General features: G+C 42.8%; 1 protein-coding gene across 1 annotated transcript in view; it reads left to right on the top strand.

The window, feature by feature from the left end:
• Window positions 1-27126, top strand: part of ADGRL3 (adhesion G protein-coupled receptor L3) — a 526793-nt gene that overhangs the window by 384810 nt on the left and 114857 nt on the right. Inside the window, exon 7 of the mRNA XM_035542902.2 lies at window positions 1587-1667. Within this exon, the coding sequence (XP_035398795.1) occupies window positions 1587-1667 (81 nt within the window). The remainder of the gene's footprint in view (window positions 1-1586; window positions 1668-27126) is intronic.

Here is a 27126-nt window from a genome sequence, read left to right on the forward strand (position 1 = left end):
TGCAGGTGACTGAGCACTGGCCCAGGTTGCCCAGAGAGGTTGTGTGGTCTCCCTTCTTTGGAGATCTTCAGACCTCAAACAGATGCTGTCCTGGGCAACCAGCTCTTCCTGCCCATGGGCTAGACTAGGTAATTTCCAGAAGTCCCTTCCAACCTCAGCTGTTTTGCATTTCAGTGGTATCTGTGATGCAGCAAATGGGGAGCCTGTCCCATAGTTACAAGGGCACCGATTCTGCTCATTGAGCAGCTTGGAGTGAGAGTAGACCATCTACCTACTTCCACTGCAGAACTGAGCAGCTATTAGATGATAACTTGCATTCAGTAATGACATCAAATGGATTTTTAACATGTAAACAAGAAGGGGAAACCAGAGTTACTCATTATTAGAATATGGGTTTGCCTGAAGCAGATTTCCCATGTTAAAGCACTTAAAAGCAAAGACAGAATTTATGATGTGTCAATAGATTTTAAACCTGAATAGCGTCCAGTTGTTGTAATGGCTACTAATAATGCAAATTATCTAAGTCAGGCTCAGTGTAAAGCAGTAAATATATCCTGTCCATTCAGACACACTTCTTTTTTTTCTCCCCTTTCCCATTAATATTTTATCCCCTTGAGGAGATGCTTTCAACATATTATGTGCACCAGCATACTGTGCTCATGGTATTCCTGGATGTCATTACAAAGAAGCCTGAAGACTGTACCACTGCTCCACTGCCTGTGACGCTAGCTTGGAAATTGCTTGGAGCAACAACAGCAAGTGTCAACAGGGAGCCGTATTAATTATTTGGAATGTGCCTCATAAGAGGAATCAACTGCTTTTATTGCAGCACGAATATTACTTGAAACAGGAAGGTTACTCTAGCTGTTATCGTAATCTATGTGTCATTAACTTTCCGTGTTTAGAAAAAGAGATTAATAACCCTGTAAATTGTTACAGTAAATAGATGAATTATAACAACATGTTTTTATTATAAATAAAAGTTTCTTGATATAGTTACCTCCAAATTGCTGGAGAAGAATTGAGTCTTTAGCAACTGGGAAACTGCACAGCAGCGTTGAGAACTGAAAAACTTCCATTCAGGTGAAAGCAATGCCAAGCTCCACAAACCCTTATCTGCAGGTGGGACAAACAGATGCAGTTATCTTCATGCCATACGTCCTTCACAAATTGTTGCGATACAGAAATATTTGCTTCCCTCTCAGCGTTAAGATTAACAGATTGAATGGGCTTGAGTGAAATTGCTTGTCTTCTGTGGCATATGGCCTCTTAAGAGAACACTGTGCAAAATGTACATGGTAGTGGTAAAGCAGGTGTAACTTCAGTTCTGAATAGCTACCCGTATCTGCAAGGAAAAAGCAAAAGAAATGGGAGTGTTTTCAACTTCCGATCACAAAAATGATCACTTTCCACAAAATGGAAGCTCATCTCTGTTTTGAATGTCAACGAATGTGAAAAACATGCATTTGAAAAAATACTTGCAAACCCATTCTGAGTCCCATGCCATAAAAATATTGTATGTTTAATTATAGCCCTGATAGATCTCTGCAGGAAACAGTGCCACTAAAACACTTATTTATCCACAGGGCAGGCTCACCACGGGCAAGTTTCCTATATTGCCCCACCGATCCACCTCGATTCTGATCTGGAGCGACCACCATCCAAGGGTGAGTCAGTGATGCAGTCTCCATGCACATGCATTGCAAAAGAGCCATAGACATGAGTGTATTTCATTCATTTCTTCATAGAGCCTCCACGGCAAAGTTACCATGCTCCATCCAAGGACACTCTCGGGAACAAATTAATTCCTCTGGGACAGTTGTATGAGAGAAGACCATGTCCCATGTGCCGCATTATGTAGCTTTAAATATGCCATCTGTTTCACAAGCCACATTGCTGCCTCACTGCTTTACTTCTGCAGGGAGATGTGTATTTTAGCTCCTGCCCTCTGTCTTTCTCATTTCCTTCCTAATGGTATTGCACAGGGAAAGAGGGCAGGTGGCAGGATGTAGAAAAGCAGGTTTCAGCTGCCTTCACGTGACTGAAGGCACAAAAGGAGTTGCGCGGTGGTTTGGGTCTGGATTCAATCCACATTGACATTGCTTAAGGTTTTTTCTCGAGTTGGTAGAGAGACGTGTCCACTCCAGAGGTTGACTCCAGTTATAAGTCACTTGATTGCCCTTGGGAGCAATGCTAGTAGCTAGTATATATGCATTGAATCCACAGAAGCCCTGCGTAGGTGCCTCTGCTAAGTGGTGAAAATAAAGTGGTGTGAATGTGAGTCTTTGATTTCCCAGTCTGATCTGAAGGATCTTCAGCTGTCGGTGGAGTGATGAACCCTCACTGTTTTCCCTGTGTCCTGGGGAAATGGGCTTGGACCCAGAGTATGCATCCATACTGCCATGTGAAGATGCATATGGTGAGATTTCTTCATCAGCTCCACAAGTGTGTATGAATGGTGTTGCAGTGGCAGGAGGGGTACAGGCTTTTCTTTTGTAGTGATGTTGCTATCATGCCCCCGTGCTGTAAGGCTGTGAGTAAGTTTGTGTGCGTATATGTTTCTCTAAGTGCTCGCGGTTGAAAAATACATTAATGCAAGATTAATCTGGATAGACCCACCGTCATTATGTAATATCAAGAAATCTGTCTTCTAAATCTTACTTCTTTGCTAATATTCTGAGAGACAGAACAACCCTTCTATCGGTGAATTGCAGCTGCAACTGCAAACATCCCCCTGCACCTCCAATGGCCCAAGGACTTTGTAGGCTAAATGAAAGCATACTGTTAATGCACTTGGCATGAAAGGCTCCCTTAATTTCAAGTGAGCTTTTCCATCACCATCCATGCGCCTTGATGTGTAACTCAATCAAGTAAACATTTGCTTTTTTTTTTTTTTTCCTCCTTTGTTAAGTGTGAATGCATGTTTTCTTAGCTGATGCAGTAGTGAAAACTAAGGAATTGACTCTGCTGTACAAAAGCAGCCTCAGCACAGTTATTCATCGGTGGTTCCTTTCTCATCTCTGTGAGGTGGAACCATGTGCTGGGTGGCAGAGCCTGGGCGTGAGGATGCCAGATTCACAGTCCTCTCTCTAAAGCTGGGCTTGTCATGAGTGAGGCTGGTCATAAACAATCTCCTGGCAGTCCACCACCTCCATTCAACTTTGGGTGAGTTACCCTGAGATTCAACACATGCACTTGAGATTGTCCACTTCTAAGCCACTTGGAAAACCTCCAGGTTTGTGATAAAATTTGCTAGCCACATTTTTTAGCAGAGCACTTCAGTAACGCAGAGACAGGTGGGACATCCAGCACCTCCTCACGAAAAACTTTTTTGAGGTTGAGTGTGATGATTCAGAGCTTACTTAGAATAGGTCAATGTAAATCTTTGCCGTGGGGTCTCGAGCAGTCTATGAAAGACTCAAGGACGATGAAACAGCAGCAAAGATGATGCCGTGCCTTGCTTTCTCCAAGGTAAAAGAGCTAAAGACTAACAAAAATTTTTAGCAGTCTGCCGTTCACAAGGGCATAGCTACCTCTGTGAGATGGATGCTCCTGCCACCAGGAACAGGGCAAAGTGTGTCAGGCAGAACAGCTGCAGCACTTGAAGAGAAGGTAAAATAGAGTTTATTCAACATAAATGGCTGCATTAACTGCTTCCACTGGGGCATCCCCCACTCCAGCTGAGACATCTTAAAGAAAGGACTGCTTAGAGTGGAAGGAGTGGTATTACTGCTGCCACATACTGGAAGAAGGACTTGAATCCCTTGTATAATTTAACAGGAGAAGGCCAGGGAGGCAGCCGGCTCTGAAGACATCAATCCGTTAGCTGGTGACTGGGGGGGGTCTTAAAAATGTGGTAATTGGTACTGTCTCCCAGGGAAGAGCAAGGCTTTCTTTCAGCCCAGGGGCATGTACATCTCTTTATGCATCTGCTGACTCATTTCCAGCCTCAGCACCCCAAATCTACTAGGATGTTCTAAAAATCATGATTTTTTTTCTAAGTGTATGAAGGTTATGAGATTTTTCATTTGCTTGTTTGGCTACATTTCCTGACACCATGGAACACACACTCAGGTTATGTTCTAGGCCTTATCTCATAACCACGAGGGCTATTTTAAACAGAGAGGGCAAAAAACACCTCTATTCTGAAGCTATTGTTGATTCACCACAGTTCCAGTAGCTGGTATTTTAAAAAATAAATGTGAGTTTATGCCAATAATCATTCTCATGCCCTTCATTTCCCTTCCATGTTCGCCCTAGCACTGACTGAACACCATGTACAGGTCAATGTTGCACTTACAGTGGCAGAAAGAAGAAAGGTGGTAGCCACCTTAAAGTTTTAATTATAATAAATGGAAATGAAGCCAGGGTAGGGTTATAAAAACATCTTTCCTTCCTGTATTAAAAATGATACAGATTTACTGCTGCTGCGGGTCTGTGCAGCTGCAATTCTCAGCTGGCAGATTTATTTGTAACTGCTTCTTCCTTCTCCTTTTTAAAAATTTTATCACTGGTGACATTTACCCACATTGTTTATGCATGCAGTGCATTTTTACCTGCCTTTCAGAGTCCTGATGCTAGTTCTGAGTAGAGTATAAACTCCAGTAGTTTACTAGTACATTAGTGTCATCATACATTACAGGGTAATTACTCTGAGCCACTGCTCTGTATAGTACTGCAGTAACGACACCGTAAATCACTTAATAGAAATAAGGTGCTGAATCAGCACTTGAAGCAAGACACTGACTTCTCCCCACCCCCTTTTTAATTTGACGGTGTTTTAAAATTAATTCTATTATACGAAGCACTGTTCACCATTATTTTTACAGCTCCTCTCATTCTGATGATCCAGATGCAGTTACATTATTTTTGCACAACTGTTTACACCATCTGCATGCAGAATGATTGCAGGGGTAGCCAAGACCTTGCACCACTGGAAATAAGTAAAATGCTGTGACATTGCTGAGGCAACATTGCGTCTTCAGCTTCATCAAGCATGGTCCTGAAGATACTGCAAGCCGGGACTGTTGGCTGGATGTCGAGGCTAATACATAAAGAGAAGAAATCTGTTTACCTTAGTGAGCTCTATTTTGTGTCCTCCGTGAGTAGTTATTAGCTGCTGGTATTTCAGGAGCCTCTTCCTTTCACTCGGGCAGCCCTGTCTTACTGAGCTGAAGATGTTAATCGTTGGTCTGTCGTGACAAACCAGTCAAACTTTTCTTGTACCCACCAATTGTGATCTCCTAGGCTGAGGATTGAACCTGCATTTAAAACTGGATCGTTGGTTACTGACAATAGCAAGGAATTTCAGAGATAAATGGTAATTCTGATACTCTGGCTTAGAAAGGAATTTTATGGAATTATCATATATAGCAATAAATTAAATTTAGAGTTTGGACTCAATTTCTGCCAGGTACTAAAATACAGCGAATAGAGTGAATTAAACTTACTGAATCTACACACTAAAACTATTTATAAAGCTTTATAGAAGCAGATTTTAGTGTATGTGTGGAATCATATTAAACATGAAATATATGCCTGGCTTTTACAGCGAGGCAGTCCAAGAAGCTCTCCTACCCTGTTGAGCTAGCATTTTGTAATGGTTTCCTTCAAAGTCGAATCTCAGGAGACAGAGTTGTCTTGGAGATTGATATACTTGAAGTCAGTGTATGTCCAAAATATGAAATTATAAGCAAAACCATTTATTGGTCCCCAGTTCTGCAAGTACATAGCAAATACGGGAGAGGGGTTCTCACCTTTCCGTGCATATTTCTCAAGTGAAGAAGTTGTTCTGGCCCCAGTACAGGCTTTGTTTTTTCTCCTCTAAACCTCGGTTGTGTGGTTCAACCTCCTTAGATGCAGAATCTATTCCTTCAGAGAATCCTGTAGGGCATGATGTCAGGGAGACAGAAGTTTTGCTGCTTTTTCTGTCTTTCCTCTCCAACTCAGTGGTGTGCCCCTTCATGCATTTTTGCTTCAAAAACTGGGCCCACTCTATCATTTATCTTTGCATTTGCAAAGTCTGAAGAATAGTCAACTGTTCCTGAACATCAGAAGCATTGCAAAATCTTATTACCAAAAATTGATCAGATTTTTGAATGCACGCATTCTGGGTCCTTTTTTTTTTTTTTTTCTTCTTCTTCTTCCTCCCAGAGGTCCCAGAGAGGGTCGATGGCTTTGCAGATGCAGCCCGGTCCTCCTTCCCAGACCCAGGGAAAGGGAGGATCAGGGCAGTGAGGCCCTATGGTGCTTCCTGGATGAATTCCAGCTGACACATGGAGTCACGCATCCCATGCTTGCCAGGCCCTGAAACACCCACCCTTCTGCCTTCCTTCCCCAGTTACAGTGCTGTGAGAGAGTTGTGTTGTTTGATGGCCCTGTTCTGAGCTGATGGTGGCCAGATACCTCCTAATTCCAGGCTTTTTCATCGTTGGCTTGAGTCCCCCTAATTTACGTAGCTTGGGAATCTTTTACAGTGCCTCTCTGGTTTTCCATGAGGTCTCACTTCTACTTACCTCACTCCTTCTCTTTAGGGTTAGTTACAGCAATATGTTTCCAGCTTCTTAAGGTGAGATTATTTTCCTGCTGTCTTTCAGGAGGGATTATCCGGCTGAGAGGTTATTTCACTGCTTTAGAGCCAAGACGGGATCATGCATGTACTGGGTCGTAGTCGGGGTCTCCCATGCTCAGGGCCCTCACTCCCTTTACACCCCCTGAGTTTCTGCATAGTCCCTTGCTCTTCCTCCTGTCTCTCTCCTTTGGTTTTCTTTGCTTTTGCTCAGCCTTTTCTCCAGCCATGGCTGCTCTTAGGACTTCTCCTTCACAGCTGCTTTGTGCCCACTGGAGAATCTCATTCCCCCTAAGCTGCAGCAAGCAGCTAGGAAGGAAAACACAGCGTTTTTTCATTGGGTCTGTCCCACGTGGCTTTTTAGGCAAGCAGGGTGTGTGAGGCATAGAGGTAACTGGTGTTTCACTAACTGAATGAGAGGCAATCGTTCACAGTAAGCTCACTGTAAACCTACTGTCAATGGAAAGGTTTTGCAACAACCATATGTGCAGTGAATTTTCAGTTGCCTTATCTTGAACGCATCTGTACAGATCCATTTGTTGACTTCTTTGCTGTTTATTTTTCATTTGAACTTGGCTTTTTGTCATGATGGGCTGCTCATTCAAAGCTTCCATGCTGGAGATGAGTCTTCAAACAACTTAATGTGGAGATGGAGGGGTTTTTTGGGGGGGTAGTGTGGTAGATGCAGCCACAGGGATGCGGCTGCCAGATATGGAGCCTGTTTGAGTTGTGAATATGATGGATTGTGAGCTCTGATAGAAGTATGTGATGCTTTTCCCAGTCTCAGCCGCAGCTCTTCAAAAATCTGTCCTCACAGTTCAGATCTGCACTGAAACGTTCATCTGCCTGCAATACACTGATTTCCCTGGAGCAGGCAGCTGCTTTGAACATGGGCCATGCTCAGTATTTATTAATTCCTCATTTAGATAGCATGAATGAGGATAGCTAGTATCCTAACCAGAGTAGCCAGAGCTCCTGGAAACCTTGCAGCAAGCCTGCAATCCTCCTGTTCGCTTGCTACGATCAGCAAGGTCTGCTTCACGTCCTGTAGCTATCCGTAGTCAGAAAGAGTTAATTGAATGCCTTTCACTGATTCCTTTTTTACTATGGTGTTGAACTGTTGCTCTTACTTCTTTGGAATGTGTGTTTTCATTGCAGAGGGGCACCTCAGGGCATTGCTGTTTATTTATAAGATAACAGCATTTTCTCTAGCAGTAAACCGGAGCAAACAAAGTCTCTCAAGGAGGAGTGCTAAATCCTGTATGCTGGTGGGAACTGTTCAAAGTATTTACCACTTGAAAATATTTAAGGAATTGAGGGGAAGAAAGAGTCTGAGTGATGTTTAACACCTTTTCCATTATTCCTACAATTTTTTTTTTTTTTTTTAAAAAAAAGCATTATGACTTGCTTTTTTACATTTTTTTTTTTTTTAGGAGTTTTTCTATGGAGATCAGCATAGACTATCATTTAAAGATGCTTTGAAATTTTGTTATTTTTTAGGCTGTTTTAGGCTACAGTACAATCTGATGTGTTCAAAGTGGACAGAGATGTCCACCCAGGAGATTCTTTTGACAGTGGGCTTCATTTTCCGTTGTACTGAGTTGCTGTTGCATCAGCAGGGGAAGTTTTCACCCATCCGACAGTGGCAACAGCTGGAAAGCAGAGACGGCTATGGCAGTACACCCTCAAGCATCACTAATCCAAAGTGAATGTCCTATTACCAGCTTCAGAAAAAAGCCGTGGAACTAATTCAATGTGGAAAACGAACATAGCGCTGCGTACAGCATGAGACTCTTCTCAAACTTCTTTTTTTTCCCTTTTCTGCCAGACTAATTTTTGGCTACACTTCTCTTTCTGAAATATTTATAGGGCAAATAACTGTTTTAAATGAGCAGATGGGGGAGACATAAGACAAGCTGTTAAATTAATAAACATGTGTGGTGCTTTATCAGTAAGGGAGCCCATTTTGGCATTTCTTCTGGATGATTTGTATGGCCTATCACCATTGCACCTGGTGCAGGGACAAGAAATGGGCACTTAATAACCAAACAATGTGCAAACTCCTTCCATTATAACTTCATTATGTCAGATATAATCGTCTGTAACTAGATGTCAAATACATAATTTATGTCCAGCTCCCCTGTGGAATAGTGGCCATATGAATGAATGGCCCCATTAATGGGAAGGAGCTTTTACCATAACTTTTCCCCTCCTGGTACATGGTCCATTTTGTCATCTGGTATTAATTCTGAATCATTTCAGGCCTGTAGAAGAATGCCTGTTATATTTATATTTGTGTAATGGGAGAGGATGGCAAATAAATCATACAAGAGATCAGATTTCAGGTCCACTGATTACCGAAGCCATACGTATGTTTGAAAGGGAACGGTATCGGTCTGTAGCAATTTGATTGAGAGGCATAACTGGCCTTCATGTTGCCCATTCAGAGAAGTTTAAAAGGCATACGATGTGAGATAGCACTTTTTATGGGAACTCTCCAACACAAAGGATGTAGCCTGTGGAAAGCAGGGCAACCATGCTGTTTGCATCGTTTTCAATATCTTGTTTCTTGCGTCATGTGCTGCCTATTTGTAGAAGTGCTCCATGACTTATATGATGAAGTATTTCGTCATAACTTGAAAAACTAAGGTGGGGCATATGAGGATGATGTTTTATTTTAAAGGAGTCCTTCAGAAACGTGTTTGCATTAGAGTGGGACATAAAATCCCAGTTGTTGTTCGGGGCAGGACCTGTGGATATTCACAAATAGGTACAAATTCAAAGGGTCAGGTAGAAACAGGTCCATTGCAGAATTACTTTTATGCATTTTTATGATTTTTTTTTTTAATATATGGCCTAGTTTGGGTGGTGGAGAACTCTGGTGGAGAACAAATTGATACTCTGAATCTGGGAAGACAGTTAGTTAGCAGTCGAGATAGGAAGCCACCTCTTGCTGCAATGTTGATGTAGTTACTTAATGAGAAAACGGGTTTTATTCTATTGCAGCTACAGAGGTAGTGTTTGTTTTATTCTTCATCAGGTATAAATTAGGATGAAAAATGATCCAGTTAACACCATTTATAATAGCAGATGACTTCTTAGTGCCTGATAGAGTTTTCCATTGACAGCACAAAATGATTTTTAGACTAGATAATGAATGGTATGTTTACCTAACAAAAAATTAATGCTTCCCAGACTTATAACTTGGATTTGTGAGTGGCATGTATGATAAAATATTTGCAGCGGTGGAATATTGCATTACATCTATAACATCTTCTACTGGCAAATATTTTCCTTTATATTTTTCTTTTTCTGTGATTGTTATTTTAGAGTTTTTATGTCATCAACAAAAGCTGCTAGAAAATTCACTGTGAGTATGTATTTAATGAAAATCACTCCCTTGGAAGTTCTTTTCCCCTTACAAAAGAAATGTAAGAAATGCAAGGTTTACTTTAATTCCAGTAAAATCTATGGTATGGAGCTGGATTGGGAATAAAACAGGTTCAGTCCCTCTCATAAATGATGTCCAACTACATTCACCAGTAGCAAATTACTTGACAAAAATGATCCAAAATGACCCTGTGGTCAAGTCTAGATTTGAATATGAGACAAGTTAGGCAAAGCAGCTGATAAAGACTTGGGCTATTCACTAGTGGTATCTGGCTGCCTTCCAATAAAGCAAGAAGTATTTTAGTAGTCAGTCAGTACGTTTGATGTAATCTCGTTGAAGTTCGTCAGACTCATGACTCTCTGGAAAGGCAACCAATTCCTCATACGAGCAAATCACGTTTGGTTCATACTTGCTGTTGACAGCACAGAGTCAAAAGGGGAAGGAGTTTTCATGTTCATTTGGTGGATCTTCAGAAAGCTCTGCAGTGGGATTTTCTGCAGGTAAACAGTTGTGGGTTTTTTTGTTCCCTTTTATTTTTTTTTTACAGTATTTGACGCTTGGAATCATTTTGGGTTGAATCAGAAATTGTTGAGAAAAAATGAGATATTTCCACCACAGAGTCAATGGTCTGATTCCTTCTAACATCTTGGCTCTTGAATTTCCTTAAGGCAATTTGATTCTTCACTTTTTATATTGCTCTGTACAGGGGAATTCTGGTGATGTTATAATCCATTCAGAGGGAAATTTATTTCCATGAATTGGGTACCCAGCTCTTGAAGTGTGCTTTTGGAAATCCCAGTTTTAATAAATGCATTCTACATACTGATTAACAGATAAACATTATGTAGACCTGTTGTTAAGATTGTAACTTGGCTCTCTCTTAAGACTTCTCGTTATTTAAGACTTTCAGCCAAGTCACTTTGGCTTGATAACTGCAATATTTGCTCAGAAGACAAGGACTGCTGTCCTCTAGATCCAAATGGTTTGTTATTGCCTTCAAATTGGTTCAATGTTTTTCATTCTTCTGGAAAATTGATGGAAAGCAGTATTTAAAAGATCTTGATTGCCTTTGAGAAGGGAGATTATGGTTCATAAGATGTAATTATAGGAGTTAGAAGGACATGAGGGCGCGATCCAGGCCGTGGGGCTGTTGGCCAAGTTTTCAGGGATGGGGAGAACAAGCTGGACATGGGGCAAGGAGAAGATTTTGCTCCCACCCAGCTGAAGACACCTTTACATGGCAACTGTGTGTTTTAGATGTATTTTTAGTGCAGCCAAATATACCAACCTTCACCTAAGGAAATGAGTTTCACGAAAGCCTCTTCCCCTACGGGTGTGAGGGCTAAGCAGGCTCTCACCTCTTTGTTTTTTCCTTTGACAGATCTGGTGCACTGGGAGTCTTATGAATGGACAGCTTTAGATTAAGCATATAAATTTGTAGCAAGTGTATCCCTTGCCTCACTGCAGCTGTATTTTTCCTGGAAAAAAAAATTAGTTGTGTTTCTTCGTTTAAAAAATTACCACAATTATGGGTACTATGCTGGCAGTCTCCCCTTTAGATTTGCTGTTTTGCTCTAAGTCCTGTTTTCATCTTTATTTCTTTCAGACTGCTGCTTTGCACAGATGTGTGTGTGTGCGTGTGTATTATGCCCACAAATTTAATAGTAGACATGCAGCAAAATAATACCGAGTAAACAATTACGTTTCATTTTCTGGAATAAAAAGGAATGTGTGTCCATAAATCTTCCTTTACAAAATCTGTGCTTGAGAGTAAGAAGAAGACAAGGTTTCTAAATTCATGAAGGCCTTTTGCGATGGAATCCTGTGTGCCACTGAAGTGTAACAAGCTTATTTATATTTTATTGTGCTTCTAGATCAAGCTGCATTATTATGGGCTGCATTCCCCAGATACTATAGCTGTTGCTAAGGAAAAGGTACATTATGTTAATATTTCTTGATAATAACTATGCAAGCTGGGTTTTGTACATTAATAAAGTTACAGGGGAAAAAGTGAAGTTAACGCACCATTTTGATTTAATAGATTGTAGGTCACATTTAAAGACAAAAAGCAAGCTTGAATTTGAGAAGAATTCAAAGAGAAAAATGTGAGAAAACCAAACAATTGACAGAATTTATTTACTGAACTTTTAATTTGCTTAGCAGTAGGGATCTGGAACCAGCTCTGCTAAAAGAAAACTTGGCAGAAGCAAACTAAATGCTTTTACCAGACATTTCAGTGAAGAATTTCTCAGCATTTCTCATGCCTTAATGTGTTTTGGTCATGTAAACAGAACATTCATCCTTAATTCCTGTTTCCTGACCATTTCCAGTGCTGTTGTTATGTGATTTAGGTACCTTCTGATTCATTTAATGTTAGGTTGATTCACTAAGAGCCCACAATCAAGTAGTACACAGCACAATACATAAAGTAAAATGGCGACGTAATGCATTAGTTTTGGTGTATGAAATCAAAGAAAAGGACAAAGTCATGAGCAAGATAATGATGTCCATGCTGGGTATTTTAAAAAATATGCTATACAGACTGTATCGATGAGTATTACAAAAATGTTTACAAAACAAGGAAAATAAACAAGGAAAGATCTTGGCATTCCTCCTAAAGGAATGTTCTGAACTGACTTTCCCCTTTCAAAACTGTTTCCTCATTAATAGTGCTGCCAAGGCATGAAGCAGCCACAAAGAGAGGAAAGGATGGGTAGGAGCTCATCCGAATGCTCGCATACCCTGCAGTGTGAGCCCTGCACATAGCTGATTTCACCAGGACAGTGTCCTCAGGAGCATCTAGGGTTATAACGGGCACAGCACTTGAGGGCAGATAATTTTTTCTCATCCTACTGCCTCCATCATTTTCAAGCATTTTTAGCAGAACAGGGTTTGCAACTGAAGGCGAGGCGAGGCAAGGAGAGGAGAGGGATTGTTGGGCAAGTCACACAGTTCAGAGTGGAGGAAAGCAAGATGAACTGGAAAGGGAAGGACAAAATGCCTGTGTTATGTTATACATAACATGTACAGAGGTTTAAAATATCCCTCCTCCAATGCTTTAGTTTGGGACAGGTGGGAATTTTGGCTGCTGGAGTAAATGAACTACCTCCTCCAGCAACTGTACACACAGTAATAAAATACCGCTTACTCTCCTGATTACCCACCCCAGGCACCTGCCAGCTCTCTTCTTCCTAGCTTTGCACCAAGTCTCTGCAAGCTAACAGCAAAAATCCAGCGTTCTCCTCGAGCATCATTAACTGCTCCTAACCTGCAGTAATACAGAGCTCAGCCCAAAAGTTGGGAGTGGCACAGATCGCTCATGTTTTTCAAATCTGTTGAAGTCTCCTTGTCAAATGGACCACCCAAATCTTCAGTTCCTGTCCCTTTCAGACCAGAATATCTGTACCTGGTGGCTCCAATGGCTGCGGACAGGGATGTCCAGAGTCTTTGTCCCCCAGTAATCCACCCATGGTTTTAAAAAGTGTGTGCCCCCTCATTGCTAATGGTTTGTGCTTATCTTTAAAGCACATTGCTCTTCCACATTGTGTTTGGTTAAATAACCTCAGCTTGGAGTAGATACTTCGCATATAAGCTGACAGGGTTGACACTGTGAGTATTTTGCAATCATTTGTTTAATTAGCTGAAGCTCTTTGGGGAGAAGTTTATGAAATGGCATACTCCCAAAGTCTAATTTAAATCTGTTTTGCTTTTTTGATGGAGGGCTCATAATGCAAAGCATTAAAAAACGTATGAGTGAATGGAAAGTGACAAAACCCCTTCTGTTAACGGGCAGTGCCTCAGTAACAAACTTGTCCAAATACAGAAAGGAAATTACACTGAGTAAAATGACCTACAAGAGGGGAAATTGGAATTAAGTCCACGCAGCTGTCATGTCTTTTTTTTTTTTACCTGTACTTCCCCTCTGTTTTCATTTAGTGCAATGCTTAATTAAGCTTCTCCTTTGTTTGGAGGTTAATTCCTTCTCTAATCTACAGCTATTTTTGCAAAGGTGTTCATTACTGGAGCAAATGAACGCCTAAGACTGGAGAATGGCAGGTGCCGAGCCTCCTTTAGCAGGAGGGGATTTCTGCTCCCAGCGTAACCTCGCGGCCCAGCTTTCAGATGCAGGGCTTGTGTGTGGTCACGCAGACGGCACCTCTGTGGCTCTCTGCTTTCAGTAAAATGGTTCCCGTTGAGGAGCTTAATTTTCTGCCAAAGTGCCATGGCAGCGCTGCTCTGCCTGCTCACTAAATACACTTAGAGCCCTTCACTCGCAGCAGACACTTAAACGAGCACTGGGAAGCGTGGTAGTGATGCTGAATTTTGCTGCCGAGCTGGGGACCAGGTAGTATTGATGGAGCAGAGACCAATTCTGCACAGGGTTTTCAGCCCATCCCTCCTGCAAGATGTGCTTCCCCTTTTTGCCAGATGGAAGCGAACTTGAGAGCAAGAGCTAAAACGGCTTTGAGAAGGATAAAGCTTGTGGGCAAAGGAATGAAAGAACGCCCAAACAGTTACAAATAGGACCACTGTTGATCAGCATAGCCCCGCCGTGAGCGATGTAGTGGGGCCACATCTCCAGGCACTGCCTTGCCCACCCACTCATTCCCTACCCTGTAGTATATCATTTATGAAGGGTCGCTCCTTCCAAATAACACAAAAGGCTGGGCATAAACACGAAGCCATTGCTTGTCATACAGGAAAACGTTGGGCATAAACAAGAAGCCATCTCTTGTCATACAGGGAGCAGATTTTATTGTTATGTTTCCTTGTTCTGATTGTGGGATTAGTAATTTCATGCTTCCACAAATACATCTAGCTTCTGTAGTAAGTGATTTTTAACTGTGGTGCCCTGTGGATATTTATTTCATGTACTGTGGTCTTTTTGGTTCTTTAGAAGCTCCAGCTTTGGGGGAAAATAGAAAAGGCAGTCGTGGAGCTGGCCAGTTACTGCTGACACAGCTTAATTACAGTGCTAATATTTCTGAAATGAGCAGGTATTGACAGAAATATATGCCCTGTCCTATACACACGTAAAAGGGAGAAAAAAAAGTACTTTTAGATACATTTTTCTTTGTTGTGCTCTCTAGACAGTGCTGGTGGTAAACTGCACACATGGGTAAAACATTTTGCACTTTCTGACAATTTATTTCTTCGGAAGAATTGGCATGATGAGAAATGGCACAAAGAGCTCAAGGAGCATCGACTCTTGCGATCAGTAGCTAGTGAAATTAGCCTATTCCTTCTGTTTTGTTTGCACAGACAATTACAAATTAGATCAAGAAAGTATACTCCCAGAGGTGTGTTTGTGCTTTATAAGAGAACATTGGCATGGGAAGGGAAAAATGTATTAGTACAAAGCGTTTTAGCCCCATTTGTAGCTTGTACTGCTGGCTCCAAGCTACAAGTCTTGCAAAAATTCAATAGAAATGGAAAAGAAGAAAAATGGGGGAGGAAAAGCAAAATAGGAGAAAACAAAGAGCTGTGTGAATAGCTAATTAGGATGAATTGGGTTCAGCCGTGCAGGAGGTGCTGGGAAGATACTGGGTGTGTTATGGGAACAGTAAGGATGGAGGAACAGAGGTGCATGCTGAGCAAGGTAGGTTCTCCCACCCACTGAAACTGCATCTCTGAGCGTTTCTGCATATAGAGGTGGCTTTCCTGAGGGGTCTCTCCACCTGGGACCTCCCTGTTTCAAGGACACCAAGATGGGGTAAGACCAAGCACCATCTACAGCTTGCTAGAAATACCAGCGTGAGGTTAGCATTTGGTTGTGTGGCAACACCAGCCTCTTCGCCAAAATCCTCACCCCCAGAGAGGGCCCCAGCACCTCTCCAGCTCCGATGCTGAAGAGATGTTAAGTAACGAGCAGCTTTTACTGACTGTAATTGTGCTTGAATTAACTAGCTGCCTGTGTGGTTGGTGGCTCCTGCAGTCTGACATCACTCCTGTAGCACTGGGAACCTCATTGCTTTGCCTCGCAACAGTTCCTATGCCAGGAAGCTTCAGAGGGCACAGCTCGCTTGGCATAACTCTAAAATAACTTGGCAAGTAGGCTCTGGAGGCTTAAACTCTTGCCCTAGCTGGGATACATAATGATCTAGCTACCTGCAATCTTTGATCTTCCCTTTGTTCTCTGATTTTCTTACTTATCATTTGTTCACATGTCAATAAATAAATAAACAAACAAAAACATTAAAAAAAAAAAAAAGCAAGAGGGAAAAAAACAAAAGGAAGAGGACTGGAAACACTCGCTGCAATTTGCAGGCAGGGCTGAGAGGCAGCCTTGGCTCTGCTCTTTGTGTCCTCAGGGTGGTAGTGCAGCTATTGCTTCTCCGTGCCTTGCAGGCTGGCGGGGAGCAGGGAGGCACACTGTATGTTTAATTTACTGCTTAGATGTTTGTTTTTAATGTGCATCCCCATATTTAAATGGCACAAATGCATATGCTCGTGTGCTTTGTTTCCTGAAGCTGTGATGGGGCTGCAGGGGCAAGCTGCAACCGGGCATTTTTGTGACAGCATGCTAGATGAGAGGGTTTGGATTTGGGGACTGCAAGTCACTGTCAGATGAGCAAGGATTTAGAGAAAATCTCTTCTGCCACTCTCTTGCAGCCTCAGGAGACAGGGCAGAGCAGCGGGCAGCTGGCCAAAAGATGCACAGGTGAAGAAAAAAGAAAATACAGGAACTTTTATTGGATCCAAAAATATGAAGATTTTTTTCTCTCTTTCCACTTAAAGACAGCTTATCAGAAATCTTTACAGAAGCTAATGGTGTTGATTGGGTAGCTGAGAGCTTTCTGTACAGCAGCTTTCAAAAGGCAAAGGTGCTTTTCCTAGCTCCAGCAACAGCCCTGAGCAAAGGTGAGCTGCAGCCACCCCCGGCATAGATACTGAGGCTGCCTTTGGTCTGTACCCCGCATGTGCTTGTTCCATCCTTATATTTCTTTTGCCGGGGTTTGTTCCCAATGTTGATGGACTGATATTCTGAAAAGTGACGTATTAAAGGAAAAGTTAATCACATAGTGGGGATTTAAACCATCAAAGAAGGGAGTCCACTTAAAATGATGAGTATAGCTAAAGCTCTCCAGACTTCAGAATTTTGCAGTATGCAGATGATAATATACTGCAGGACATCCTTCACTGGTAGGAAGGGCTCAAATCTGTGAAGCTTTCCAGCCTTCATCTATGAAATCACTTTAGTGCTTGGGATTTTCATTTGGCTTTCTACTCTATTTGATTGTGGCCATGTTTGAATAATGTCAGAGCGGAAATTGGTTTTATTGGACTTAATTTTGTCCACAGAAAGATGTGCAGTGCCTTGAAATAGGATGTAATTCCCGAGCAGAAGGAGATGGGCTTCTCTTCAAGTCAGACCTCAGCTCTGGTGTCTTGGTTTTTAATAGTCCAGGCTGCAAAGTAGTAGGAAATGGTGGAAATTGCAAGGTGGAAGTGGGTTTAAATGGCAGTAATCTCTACCCTTGATGCAGGGAGAGAGCTGTAAATTGCTACGCTCCTTCAGCTGGGAGGAAGCCTTAAAGCAAGCTGTTGCTCTGCTTTTGTTTGACGGCATTTCACCTTTTTTTTTTTTTTAAAGTGGACAAAGGGAGAAAAAGATTATAGGGAAAAGAATGTAATACAGAACTGAAAAAAAAAAAAGAAAAGAAAAGTGTCTGTGTCCAAATACCTCATATTGTTGGATATGACCACTTGTCAGAAAAAACTCCTTCCTAGGGTGGGTGCACAGATGGAGACACTGGCTGTGAGTGAGGGATAGCTGAAGGTTTTGATTGAAAGTGGTTGAGTGAAAAGCTGAAGAAACACGGTGCAAAATCTCCCAAAGCCCTGAAATGATGCACAGCTCATCCAGCAGACACGCTCCAGGTTGGAGGCTCCCAGCCACCTCACTTTTATCTGAAAAACCAAAGCAGGAGTCTCAGCCATGTGAAGAACTATTTAAATAATAATAATAATAATGGTGTTGCTCAGATTTTCTGGTTGCCATGGTTTTTTGGGACTGTAGTATTCGCTGCATTCCAAATACCAAATATAGATGTAGCTAATTTCACCTGGAAAAAAAAAAAAAAAAGTGATGGGATTTTCTCTGTTTTTTAAGGTGGAGATTTTGTCTGGTTGTACTCTACCTGCAGTTTTGGGGAGTGTCGCTTGTCTGTTTATGGGGTATTTGTGTGTGTGTGCACAAAAATGACACTGAGTAAGGCCAATGGTGAGTTGTTTGGGCTCTGCTTGATGATGCTGGGGTAGCTTGAGTAGCTCTGTAAGTAACTCATTGCAGTCAATGCCTGTATCAAAGATAAAGGCTGGCAAGCAGATTTTTGGCTAACAGTCCCTGCTTTCTCAGCAGGCACATGTGCCAGTTACTCAGCAAGACTGATAACCCAAACCCCAGAGCCTGTTTGGGACAGAGGTACCCAGGCTGGGACAGAACTGGCCATGCTCCCCGGAGGTCAGAGCTGATGCTGACGTTGTGCCTTCTTAGAGTGTCCATTTGTGTTTTTGAAGAGCAATGGTTTCTTCGAATGCGCATCCTGTAATGGCCTTCTGCATTATCCTTTCAGGTTTGGCTGGAAATGAAATTTCCCCTTTTCTCCTTTCAGCCTTCTGTGGGATTTGGTGCATTTTTAAACCGCTGATATATTCAACATCAAAGGCATTTTGTGTTTGCGCATGGGAATAGCTGTCTTGTCATAACGAACGTGACCTTAAAGTTTGCCATCAACTAAAAAAAGAAGATTGTCTCGTAGCTGCACTCACATTTTACAAAGATGTTTCTCTCACCCTACACAGTGTTTAGAAAAAAAAAACAACAACTTATAACTAGGATCCAGGAGGGGCTGTGCAAGTCAGAGCATAGTTTGTTCACTCCATATTCAATCTCCCCTTGAGCCCAGCTCAGTCCATCACTAATCCAGCTGGATTTGAGCTGAAAGCTGTGATGTACCAAGAGAAATGTATAGTGGGGTGTGATTCTAACAGTGTGAAAAACATGAGAGAAATCAGCTGTTTCTAGCCCAAAACTGTAGCTGGGACTGATGTTCCTCCTGCTCTTCTCTAAAGAGATCCCAGGTGGCACACCACTTGCCGTGGCAAAATTTTGGGGCAGGGGTAGAGAGGGAAACATGGCTTATAGGAGACAATGCCTAATGTATTTGTGCACATTATCTGGACTAGAGATAACGGTGGGGATAACAAAACTAATTTCATTTTTAGTTCTGCTGAATGGGATATCCTCCCTGCTAAAAGACACGTTTTCTATGCCTTTGACACCTGTAGCCATTTTCTACACCAGTGGAAGGAAACTGAGGGTAAAAATATCACTGTGATGATTTGGTAGTATTTTACACCAACTGTGCTGTCACTTTGCACAGGCAGAAAATGACTAGATGAGGTAAGGAAAATCAGTCTGTAAATCCATAAAAATCGTGGGTTTTCTGCATCTACTGATTTTCCATTGTCCATATTCATTAACGGAGAGGAAAATGGATGAATTAGTGCTTGGTTCCAGGCAGCTGTTCATCTAACTTCCCCGCGCTGCACATGCTGTGGGTGTTTAGGATATTTTCACTTGCAAAGAAATAAAAAATACCCAGCTTCTGTTATCTCTCCCCCTTTCCTGTGTAGTCTTCTGAGGCAAGGGAGCCCACTACTGTGTTTTGTACTTTCCTGAAGCCTGGCTCTGATTGTGGGGCTGCCTTTGAACAAAGATTTCATGCCAAAGAGTGGCTTTCGCAGGGATCCTTCCACTTCATTTCCAAATGGTTCCCAGCCCTCGGCTGCCAACTATTGTGTTTGGGGGTACATTTTCCATTAAAAACAGCCTGGGAGTTGCTGAGCTCCACTTGCTACATCAGTCCTGCCAGAGCACACACAAAAATAGTCTCTAGATTGACAACAGGAGATTTTTGAACTCAGAAGAGCAGTGGGAAAGCTTTGAGCCCACTGTAGCAGTGTAGTAAAGGGACTCTGACTCGCATCCGTCACTCACCAAGAGATAGAAAGGCTTGATTTATATTATGAGAAGCCATCTCTTTCATTGTGTGCATCCTCAAGGATGTGGAAGGTTGAGGATTCAGCAGCTTTTGACAGGGAGTTGGCAGGAGATCTGGAGGAGGCAAACATAAACTCGTGGCCTGGGGGAAGAAGGGGTTTGGAGGAGGGCTGGAGGTGTCCTGCTGCAGCAGGCGCACCTGGAGCCAGATCTCAGGTAAAAGCAAGCCAAGATCTCAGGAATAAGCAAACTTGTGCTCAAGGACCTGCTACATGCTAGAAGGAGAGTGGAAGGCAGCTAAACATGATTTCAAAAGGAAGCACTAGTCTTGCTTCTTGTGCCTGAGAGCAGCGAGATAAAGAGCTGTGCCAGCAGAGCCGGGCAGGGAGGGACAAGGGCTGATCTTGGGCAGGAGAGTGAGGAGAGAGGGGCAGATGCTTGAATCTGCCTGGATAACACACCTGAGCAATTTGGGCTACAGATGGCATATCAGAGAGGAAGGCTGTATGGGTTATTAATATAGTAGGTGGCTTTCTTGGGAACGGGGCTTCTTGCGCTGTTATTTTTCTCTCTTTTTGTGGCTCAATGCTGCCGATTACAAGGGGAGCAGAGGATTATTATATATATTAGCTATTTAGACACTGGAGATAACTCACAATGCTGAAAACTAAACTTATCTCTGATTAAAATTTAATTGCTCCCAAGCTTCCACTAGTTACTTGCATTAAGTTTCACACCATCGGAAAGCGCTCATCAACCAGGGCTGGATTTAACAGGAATTTGGCAGATGTTAGTGAAGTGCTGGAGGAAATCCAAACCACAAGATCTGCGGCGTGTAATATGTTTGAAAATTTGTTGGCAGCTGAAAGAAAAATCGAAAACCTGGAAATAGCAATAACTGGACGCAGATCTCTTCTAATCAAACAGCCAAAATGTTGGACTGCCACCTCCAGCACCTGGAGCACCAGCACAGTTCGAGGAGTGCTGAGTGTCGGGTGTCTTGTGAGGTGTCAAAGCAGCAGATTTTATATTATTGGCTTTTAGAGTGCTTTATGGAAGGAACACTGGTATCTCCATGGAAATCTTAAAAAAAAAAAAAAAAAATCCGTTCCAAGGCAATTTAACAAATTAGTTATGTTTTATAAATCTTAGGTTTTCATTACAGCTTTTCCCTCCTCTTGAGGACATTTATTCAGAAACAGGGTCCTTGTTCGGTAAGAGACTAATTTATTTCTGTTATGTATTCCCTTCCTATCAAGCTCTGCCTGTGGCATTGTAACTTTAGCATCGAATAGCTTTTTTTTTTTTTTTTTTTTTTTTTTTTAACCAGAATGTGCTCCTGGCACAAGGAGAGGACAAACACAAGTAGCAAACAAGGTTGGAGAAACCTTGATCCATTTTTTATAAGTATATCCAGAGGAATGACAAAAAAAGTGCTTACCTACACGTGGGTGTGTAATGTTTTGATAGCCTCGCTAACTGCAGCACAGAAGCAAGGCGAGGCTGCAGAGGCTGAGGATGCCTCTTTTAGACAAACGGGAGCTGAATTAAAATTTAGGATGGTACAAGTCCTTTTCAGAGAAATGACTGCTTGTGCTTAAAAATAAATATAACACACTCTGTGATTTAGTGTCTGTCATGTTTTAATGCATGCAAGTATCTCGACAGTGCTTGTGGCAGGAGTTTGTGTGGAAAAAAGTAAATCTCACCTTAAGCCTTTTTCAATTGAAACAGCATTTGGTGGAGTTTGTGCAGAAGATTAAGTCAGATTCACCCCTTGTTGGGACTGGGCTGATGGGCAGAGCACACAGAGCAGTGCCTGGCTTGTGCTATTGAAGCATTTGATCCCTTATATATGATTTCATTTGTTCTGTGGTTCATAGCAAAATGCATTTCATATGCTCTTCTCCTCTGTAATCTGATCTGGACTTGGCAGATCTCAGCCGATAGGTAGATGCTGCTTGGGGGAGATGCTGGATGCCCGTGTTAATTCTGCCTTATCTGGATTTTTTTCATCTCACAGGGAGAACAGGAGTGAACGAGAGTTTAGAAGTTTGGGTCTATGGCTAGGAAAGGAGTTCAGCCCATGCTATATTCTGGAGTGTTGGCTCCAATAACCTTAAGCCTAGGCTTAAAAACTGTACCGAATTGGAAACTGTATGCTGCCACGGTCGGCACTGCCATGTTAGCAAGGTTAACATGCAGTCAGCTGTTGTTTTTTTTAAAGTTATGTCACGTATAATTATTAGTAATTACACAGTTGTTTTTTTTTTTTTTTGAGAAAAAGCAAATCAAAATACTTCAAAACTATCAGTCTCTTTCAGCTCTGGTGCAAATCACAGAGTCACAGAATCATCTAGGTTGGAAGAGACCTCCAGGATCACCTAGTCCAACCTCTGACCTAACACTAACCAGTCCTCCACTAAACCATATCACTAAGATGATACCAGAAAACCCACCAGTGCTTTATTTGACGTAGTATTTTCTGAAGATTTCTAGAGTATGTTGTACGATGCAATCCCAGAATACATGGATAGAAAAGCTGTTTCCAGCAGTGAAATTTGGTGAAAAGCTGAAAAGAAAAGATTTTTTCGAACACCAAAAGCACTCTATTTGATGCTCTAACAGTGACGTGGGAGGCAGAACGCACACGTAGGCTGTCACAGGACTCTTTGCCAGTGAATGGAGAGAAATAGGGCAGCACAGGCTCTCTGCAGGTTTTTCAGAGCAAATCTTAGTTCACCAGCAATGAGACACTGCTCTCTAGCTACCAGCCCTAATCCAGCCTGACTGTAATAAACATTGGTCTTGCTGCTAATTTTGTCCAACAAAGATGTGACGTGTGCTGCCACAGCAAACCGTGGGAGGTATTTCAGCCACCATGAGATGGACTGAACTATTTGTCGGGTTCCTTTTGCCATTGAGGGATTAACTCCAGATTCAGATTCAAAAGCACATGCAGAAATTGAACATGCAGAGATGCATGAAGTGGATGTTTGTGGTTTTCCGGTAATTGCAGGTATTTTAGGAGTGATATAAATACTGCAGTCGATGCTTTGCAAGGTGCAGTCAGGATTTCCCAGCTAGGCTGAGTGAAACGGGTGCCTTAATCTTTTAGGGCTTGGTTAGGTCTGGCCTCATGTGTGAGTTCATTAGATTGGACTCACAGGCTGAACCTATGCTATGCAAAGATGAAATTCAAAGGGAAAGTAAGGCCAAGACACCTAAATAACCTGATACATGAAAGGGCTGAGCACAAGGCAGTGCTTTTTGAAGTCAGTGGGAGATACTGCTTTCTTAGTGCTTTTAAAATCAGGCCACTTTTTCAGAGACTAACGTTAGGGTACTGTTTATGAAAGTCCTGACCTGCATGTCTTATTCATTGTGTCTGCATTTTTTTTTCCGATGGCAAAAATAGTGAGAACAAAAATTAGGGGCAAGGAAAGCCTGCAGAGTCCTGCCTGACCCACGTGGAAGGGCACGGGCTGCGTGCGGCTCTGGGCACAGCACAATTCTCTTCCTGCTCTCAGTAAGACAATGGGTTTGTAAGTATCTAGTGACCGAAGAGTTTTCTTTATTTGCATAGGACTGTAACAGCTCCAAGGCAATAATTTCAAACAACCAGGGAGCCCCAAATCATGCCTCCTTTCCAAGCTTTGTCACTGACCTGCGGAGCAGGAGCTCCCCAAGGAGAGTATGCTTGACTCTTTCTCTCACTGCCGGCACATCTCTGTCACAACTTGTTGGTGTTCTCGGGACAGCATCTGGCTAGCTGCCCTGCTTTTCAAGGTCTGAAGTACTTTTTCACTCTCTATAGCTATTTTCATCCTTGGCCTCCTGGCTTGGGGAAATACAGGCTTTGCTTTACCCGAGAGAGGCTGCCGTGACCTGCTGGATGCACGCTGGCATCTCCGCTCTGGGGGCGATGCCTTCCTCCTCCCTGACACCCTGTGCCACCTCCAGCATCGCTGGGCTGGAATAAATTTCCAGCTGCTCTAACTGCAACCTAAACCTTCTCCGCAGGCAGGCATTAAGACAAATCCTTCTCCATGTCTCCCTCAGAGGGCCCAAATGACGGGCCGTGCTCCTGAAATCATTGCCTCACATCACTCTTGTCTGCAACGTGCCAGCTGCGCATCTGCTGCAGCTCACCTCACCTTGGCCACCAAGGACAGTGTGAAGCGAGCCCATATTTCAAAGACAAAAGTGAGGATGCCCTGCCAGAAGGAAGGTTTAAGCAGAGCTTCATTGTGGTCCCATTGTGCTGCATGGCAGAGTGGCCGGGGAGGCATGCAGCAAGGGAGATTTCACTGACACGTGTGTTATGTTGGGAAGTTTTGTTCTACAAAATGCATTCTGGCCTATGAAAGATGCCTTCGGCTTCAAGCTTGGTTGTTAGAGGATTAAGTATCTTGTAATTTACTTTTTTTTGTAAGCTCAGTTATTATGGGCAAAAATATGTCTTTGCCTACCTCACACACCTACCTTAAGGAAGCTTGAATCACAAAGGTCTTTATGAATATCAGTTATGGTTTAGCTTGTCTTTAAAAAAAAAAAAAACAACACACACAACAAAACTTTTAAAGGATACCAGTTACACAGACAGGTGTTTTGAGTGAAAATCTTCTGTCACATCCTTTTTCATGCGCTGTTTGATCAGACGCAGTTAACTCTAATTGTAATTTGTTTTGTGGAGGAAAAAAAAAAAAGAGTATATACAGAAATATAAACACACACACAAACGCAGGTAGCTCATCTGGTGGTTCTGAGGGTGGGAAAATGAATGTTGTTTCCACCTTGCAATCAGACTTCAGCACTGCCCTTCTGGTGATGGCTCTCCAAAGTGGTAATTCAGCAAATAATACCACTGGGATGTAGCACATCAGCCAGAAAGCAGGCTTTTTTTCTCCCCTCCCTGTATCCTGCTGTGTTGGGTTTTGAAGAAGGAAAGCTGATGATAAATGTTAGCAAAATGCCTGGGATGTTATAAGCGTCATTTGCCCTTGGTACTCAGGTGGGCTTCCCTCGGTTCATTAGAGCCCTACCTGGAATATGAAGAGGTTTGTCGGGAGAATTTGAGATCTGGGGATCTGCAGCCCTGGGCAGAAAGGCCATATATGTTCCCCTTCTGCACAGGAACCCTTCTGCCCCTAAGGGAAAGCAGGGCAATTTTTAAAACTCGGTGCTCTATCAAAGCAGCCAAGCCTTAGCACTCCCTGCGAGTCTGCAAACAGGCGAGGGGGGGACCTGGCAACAGTTAGGGTGCTAAATTGTGGCTACTGGACTGTGCAATTAAATTGTGGCTTAGGAGGGGACAGACATCAAGGTCAAGGAGACATCCAAACATGTTGGCATTGGGAGTATCCTTGGTTTTGGAGTTAAGGAAATAGCTGAGATCTGGGCGTGAGGCTGAGGAAAGCTGCAGGTCGGGATGCGTCTGCCAGTAGGAGCTCTTCTGGGAAGTCAAAGGAGATGGAAAACAATGGAGAAATAAAGCTGGAAGGTGCAACTTGTTACTCAAGGGGCAGATGGAGAAGTGGTTCGTAGGCAATGACAGGTGAGGCATGCAGGGGTAAGTTTTGGAACTGACCTGGGATAAGAAAAAGAGCTAAAAATAGTGATTTAAGTTCCCCTTTGGTGGAGGCAAGCCAGCGCCGTGCCCAGAGAGCTGTAATGCAGGTTTCACATGAATGAAGTTTTATTCAGCATGCAGGGAGAGAAATCTGGGTAAGAGGGAGATTGGGGGATTTCTGAATGTCAGCCTGAAGTTTCAGCAGGAATCCTATCATCTGCGAGGGCTCAGCCTCGCCGGCACAGTGTTTCTCTTGGCTGATGAAGGCAATCTAACACCGCATTTCCCACTTGGAGGATCCCTGCAGAGAAATTGTCTCCAAAGAAAAAAATGTTCAGCGACACTGGCTAGCTCATACTGCTTTCATCCAGCCAGGCTGGGCTTTAAGATTTCAATAGTACAAAAAGGAAAACATGCCACCTAAAAAGGGTCAACTTCACATTAATTGCACAAGGAAGGAATCGTTAAGCTGAGTTGGCCCTGGCACGTGGTTTTCATTTTACACACTTGGCTCCCTCTTTCCCTTGCTCCCCAGCACTGTCCCTTCTCCTTCAATACGCTCACGCTGTCCCAGGTCAGTTCTTCCGTGGTTTTGTTTTTCATGTAGGCAAACAGCACAGCTTGGACTTGCCTCGGCTTGACAGAAGCGGACACATAATTTTCTGTTATATTGTTATCAGAATGCTGCACGCTTCAGCTGGCAAACAGGTTGTCAAACATCCTTGAACAATATTTGCTCAGAGTGTAACAGAGAAAAGAAATCTAATACCTGCTTTTAGACCCAGCTCCTTCCTTATGTGTTTTATTTGGCTTTCTTTGCACACGCTTAACATTTCCTTTCTATTAGAGCGTATTCAACCAAAGCTGATTAATCAGATTTGTTATCCGGTGGGTGCTTGCTCATCTCTAAAAGCTGGCTGGACCAGGAGGTGAGTTTTTTCCTTATGTCCACCTCTTTCCCTCAGTGGTGGTGAACAGCGGTGAATACCAGCTCCTCTCAGGGACACGCATCCCTGTCTCCACTGAGAGCAGCAGCTTGCAGTGGGCTGAAAGCCCCGTGTGACAAATAAATGTTGGGTCACCGTGCCCTGAGAGGTATGGGTGGCTTTGAGCACGCTGGGCAGGCTGCTCTTAGACATGCTCTTGGATCTCTTCAGTACGGGATGCAGCACCTTGCTATTACTGAACATGAAATGTCTCAGGATGCATAATTTCACATTGTTGCCCCCGGAGCTGGAAATGATGCACGTTGCAGAAATAAAGTCGCATCTCCCTTTGTGACAACCCATTGCTTCGTTGGAGCCTGTTCGCCCAGGCATCTCAGAGTCTATGAGATTTCTGTGCACTCTGCTCTCGACGAAAGCTGAAGACGGCGGTGGTTTAACTGAATCAGTGTCGCTGTTTTAGCTCAAATATGAAGTTTAATAAGGGAAAATAAGAGTTTAATTTGGAAAAACATCTTGTAGGCCAGGGGGACTGACCTTGTGCAAGTGACTGCTGCCAAGAGGATTAGAGAGTTGTATGTTGTACTCAGAAATGTACTGTGGACATGCCAGGCTTGGCACAGATGGGAAAAGTGGTCCATTCGG

This window comes from Cygnus atratus, chromosome 4 (assembly GCF_013377495.2).
Source record: "Cygnus atratus isolate AKBS03 ecotype Queensland, Australia chromosome 4, CAtr_DNAZoo_HiC_assembly, whole genome shotgun sequence".
Lineage (NCBI taxonomy): Eukaryota > Metazoa > Chordata > Aves > Anseriformes > Anatidae > Cygnus > Cygnus atratus.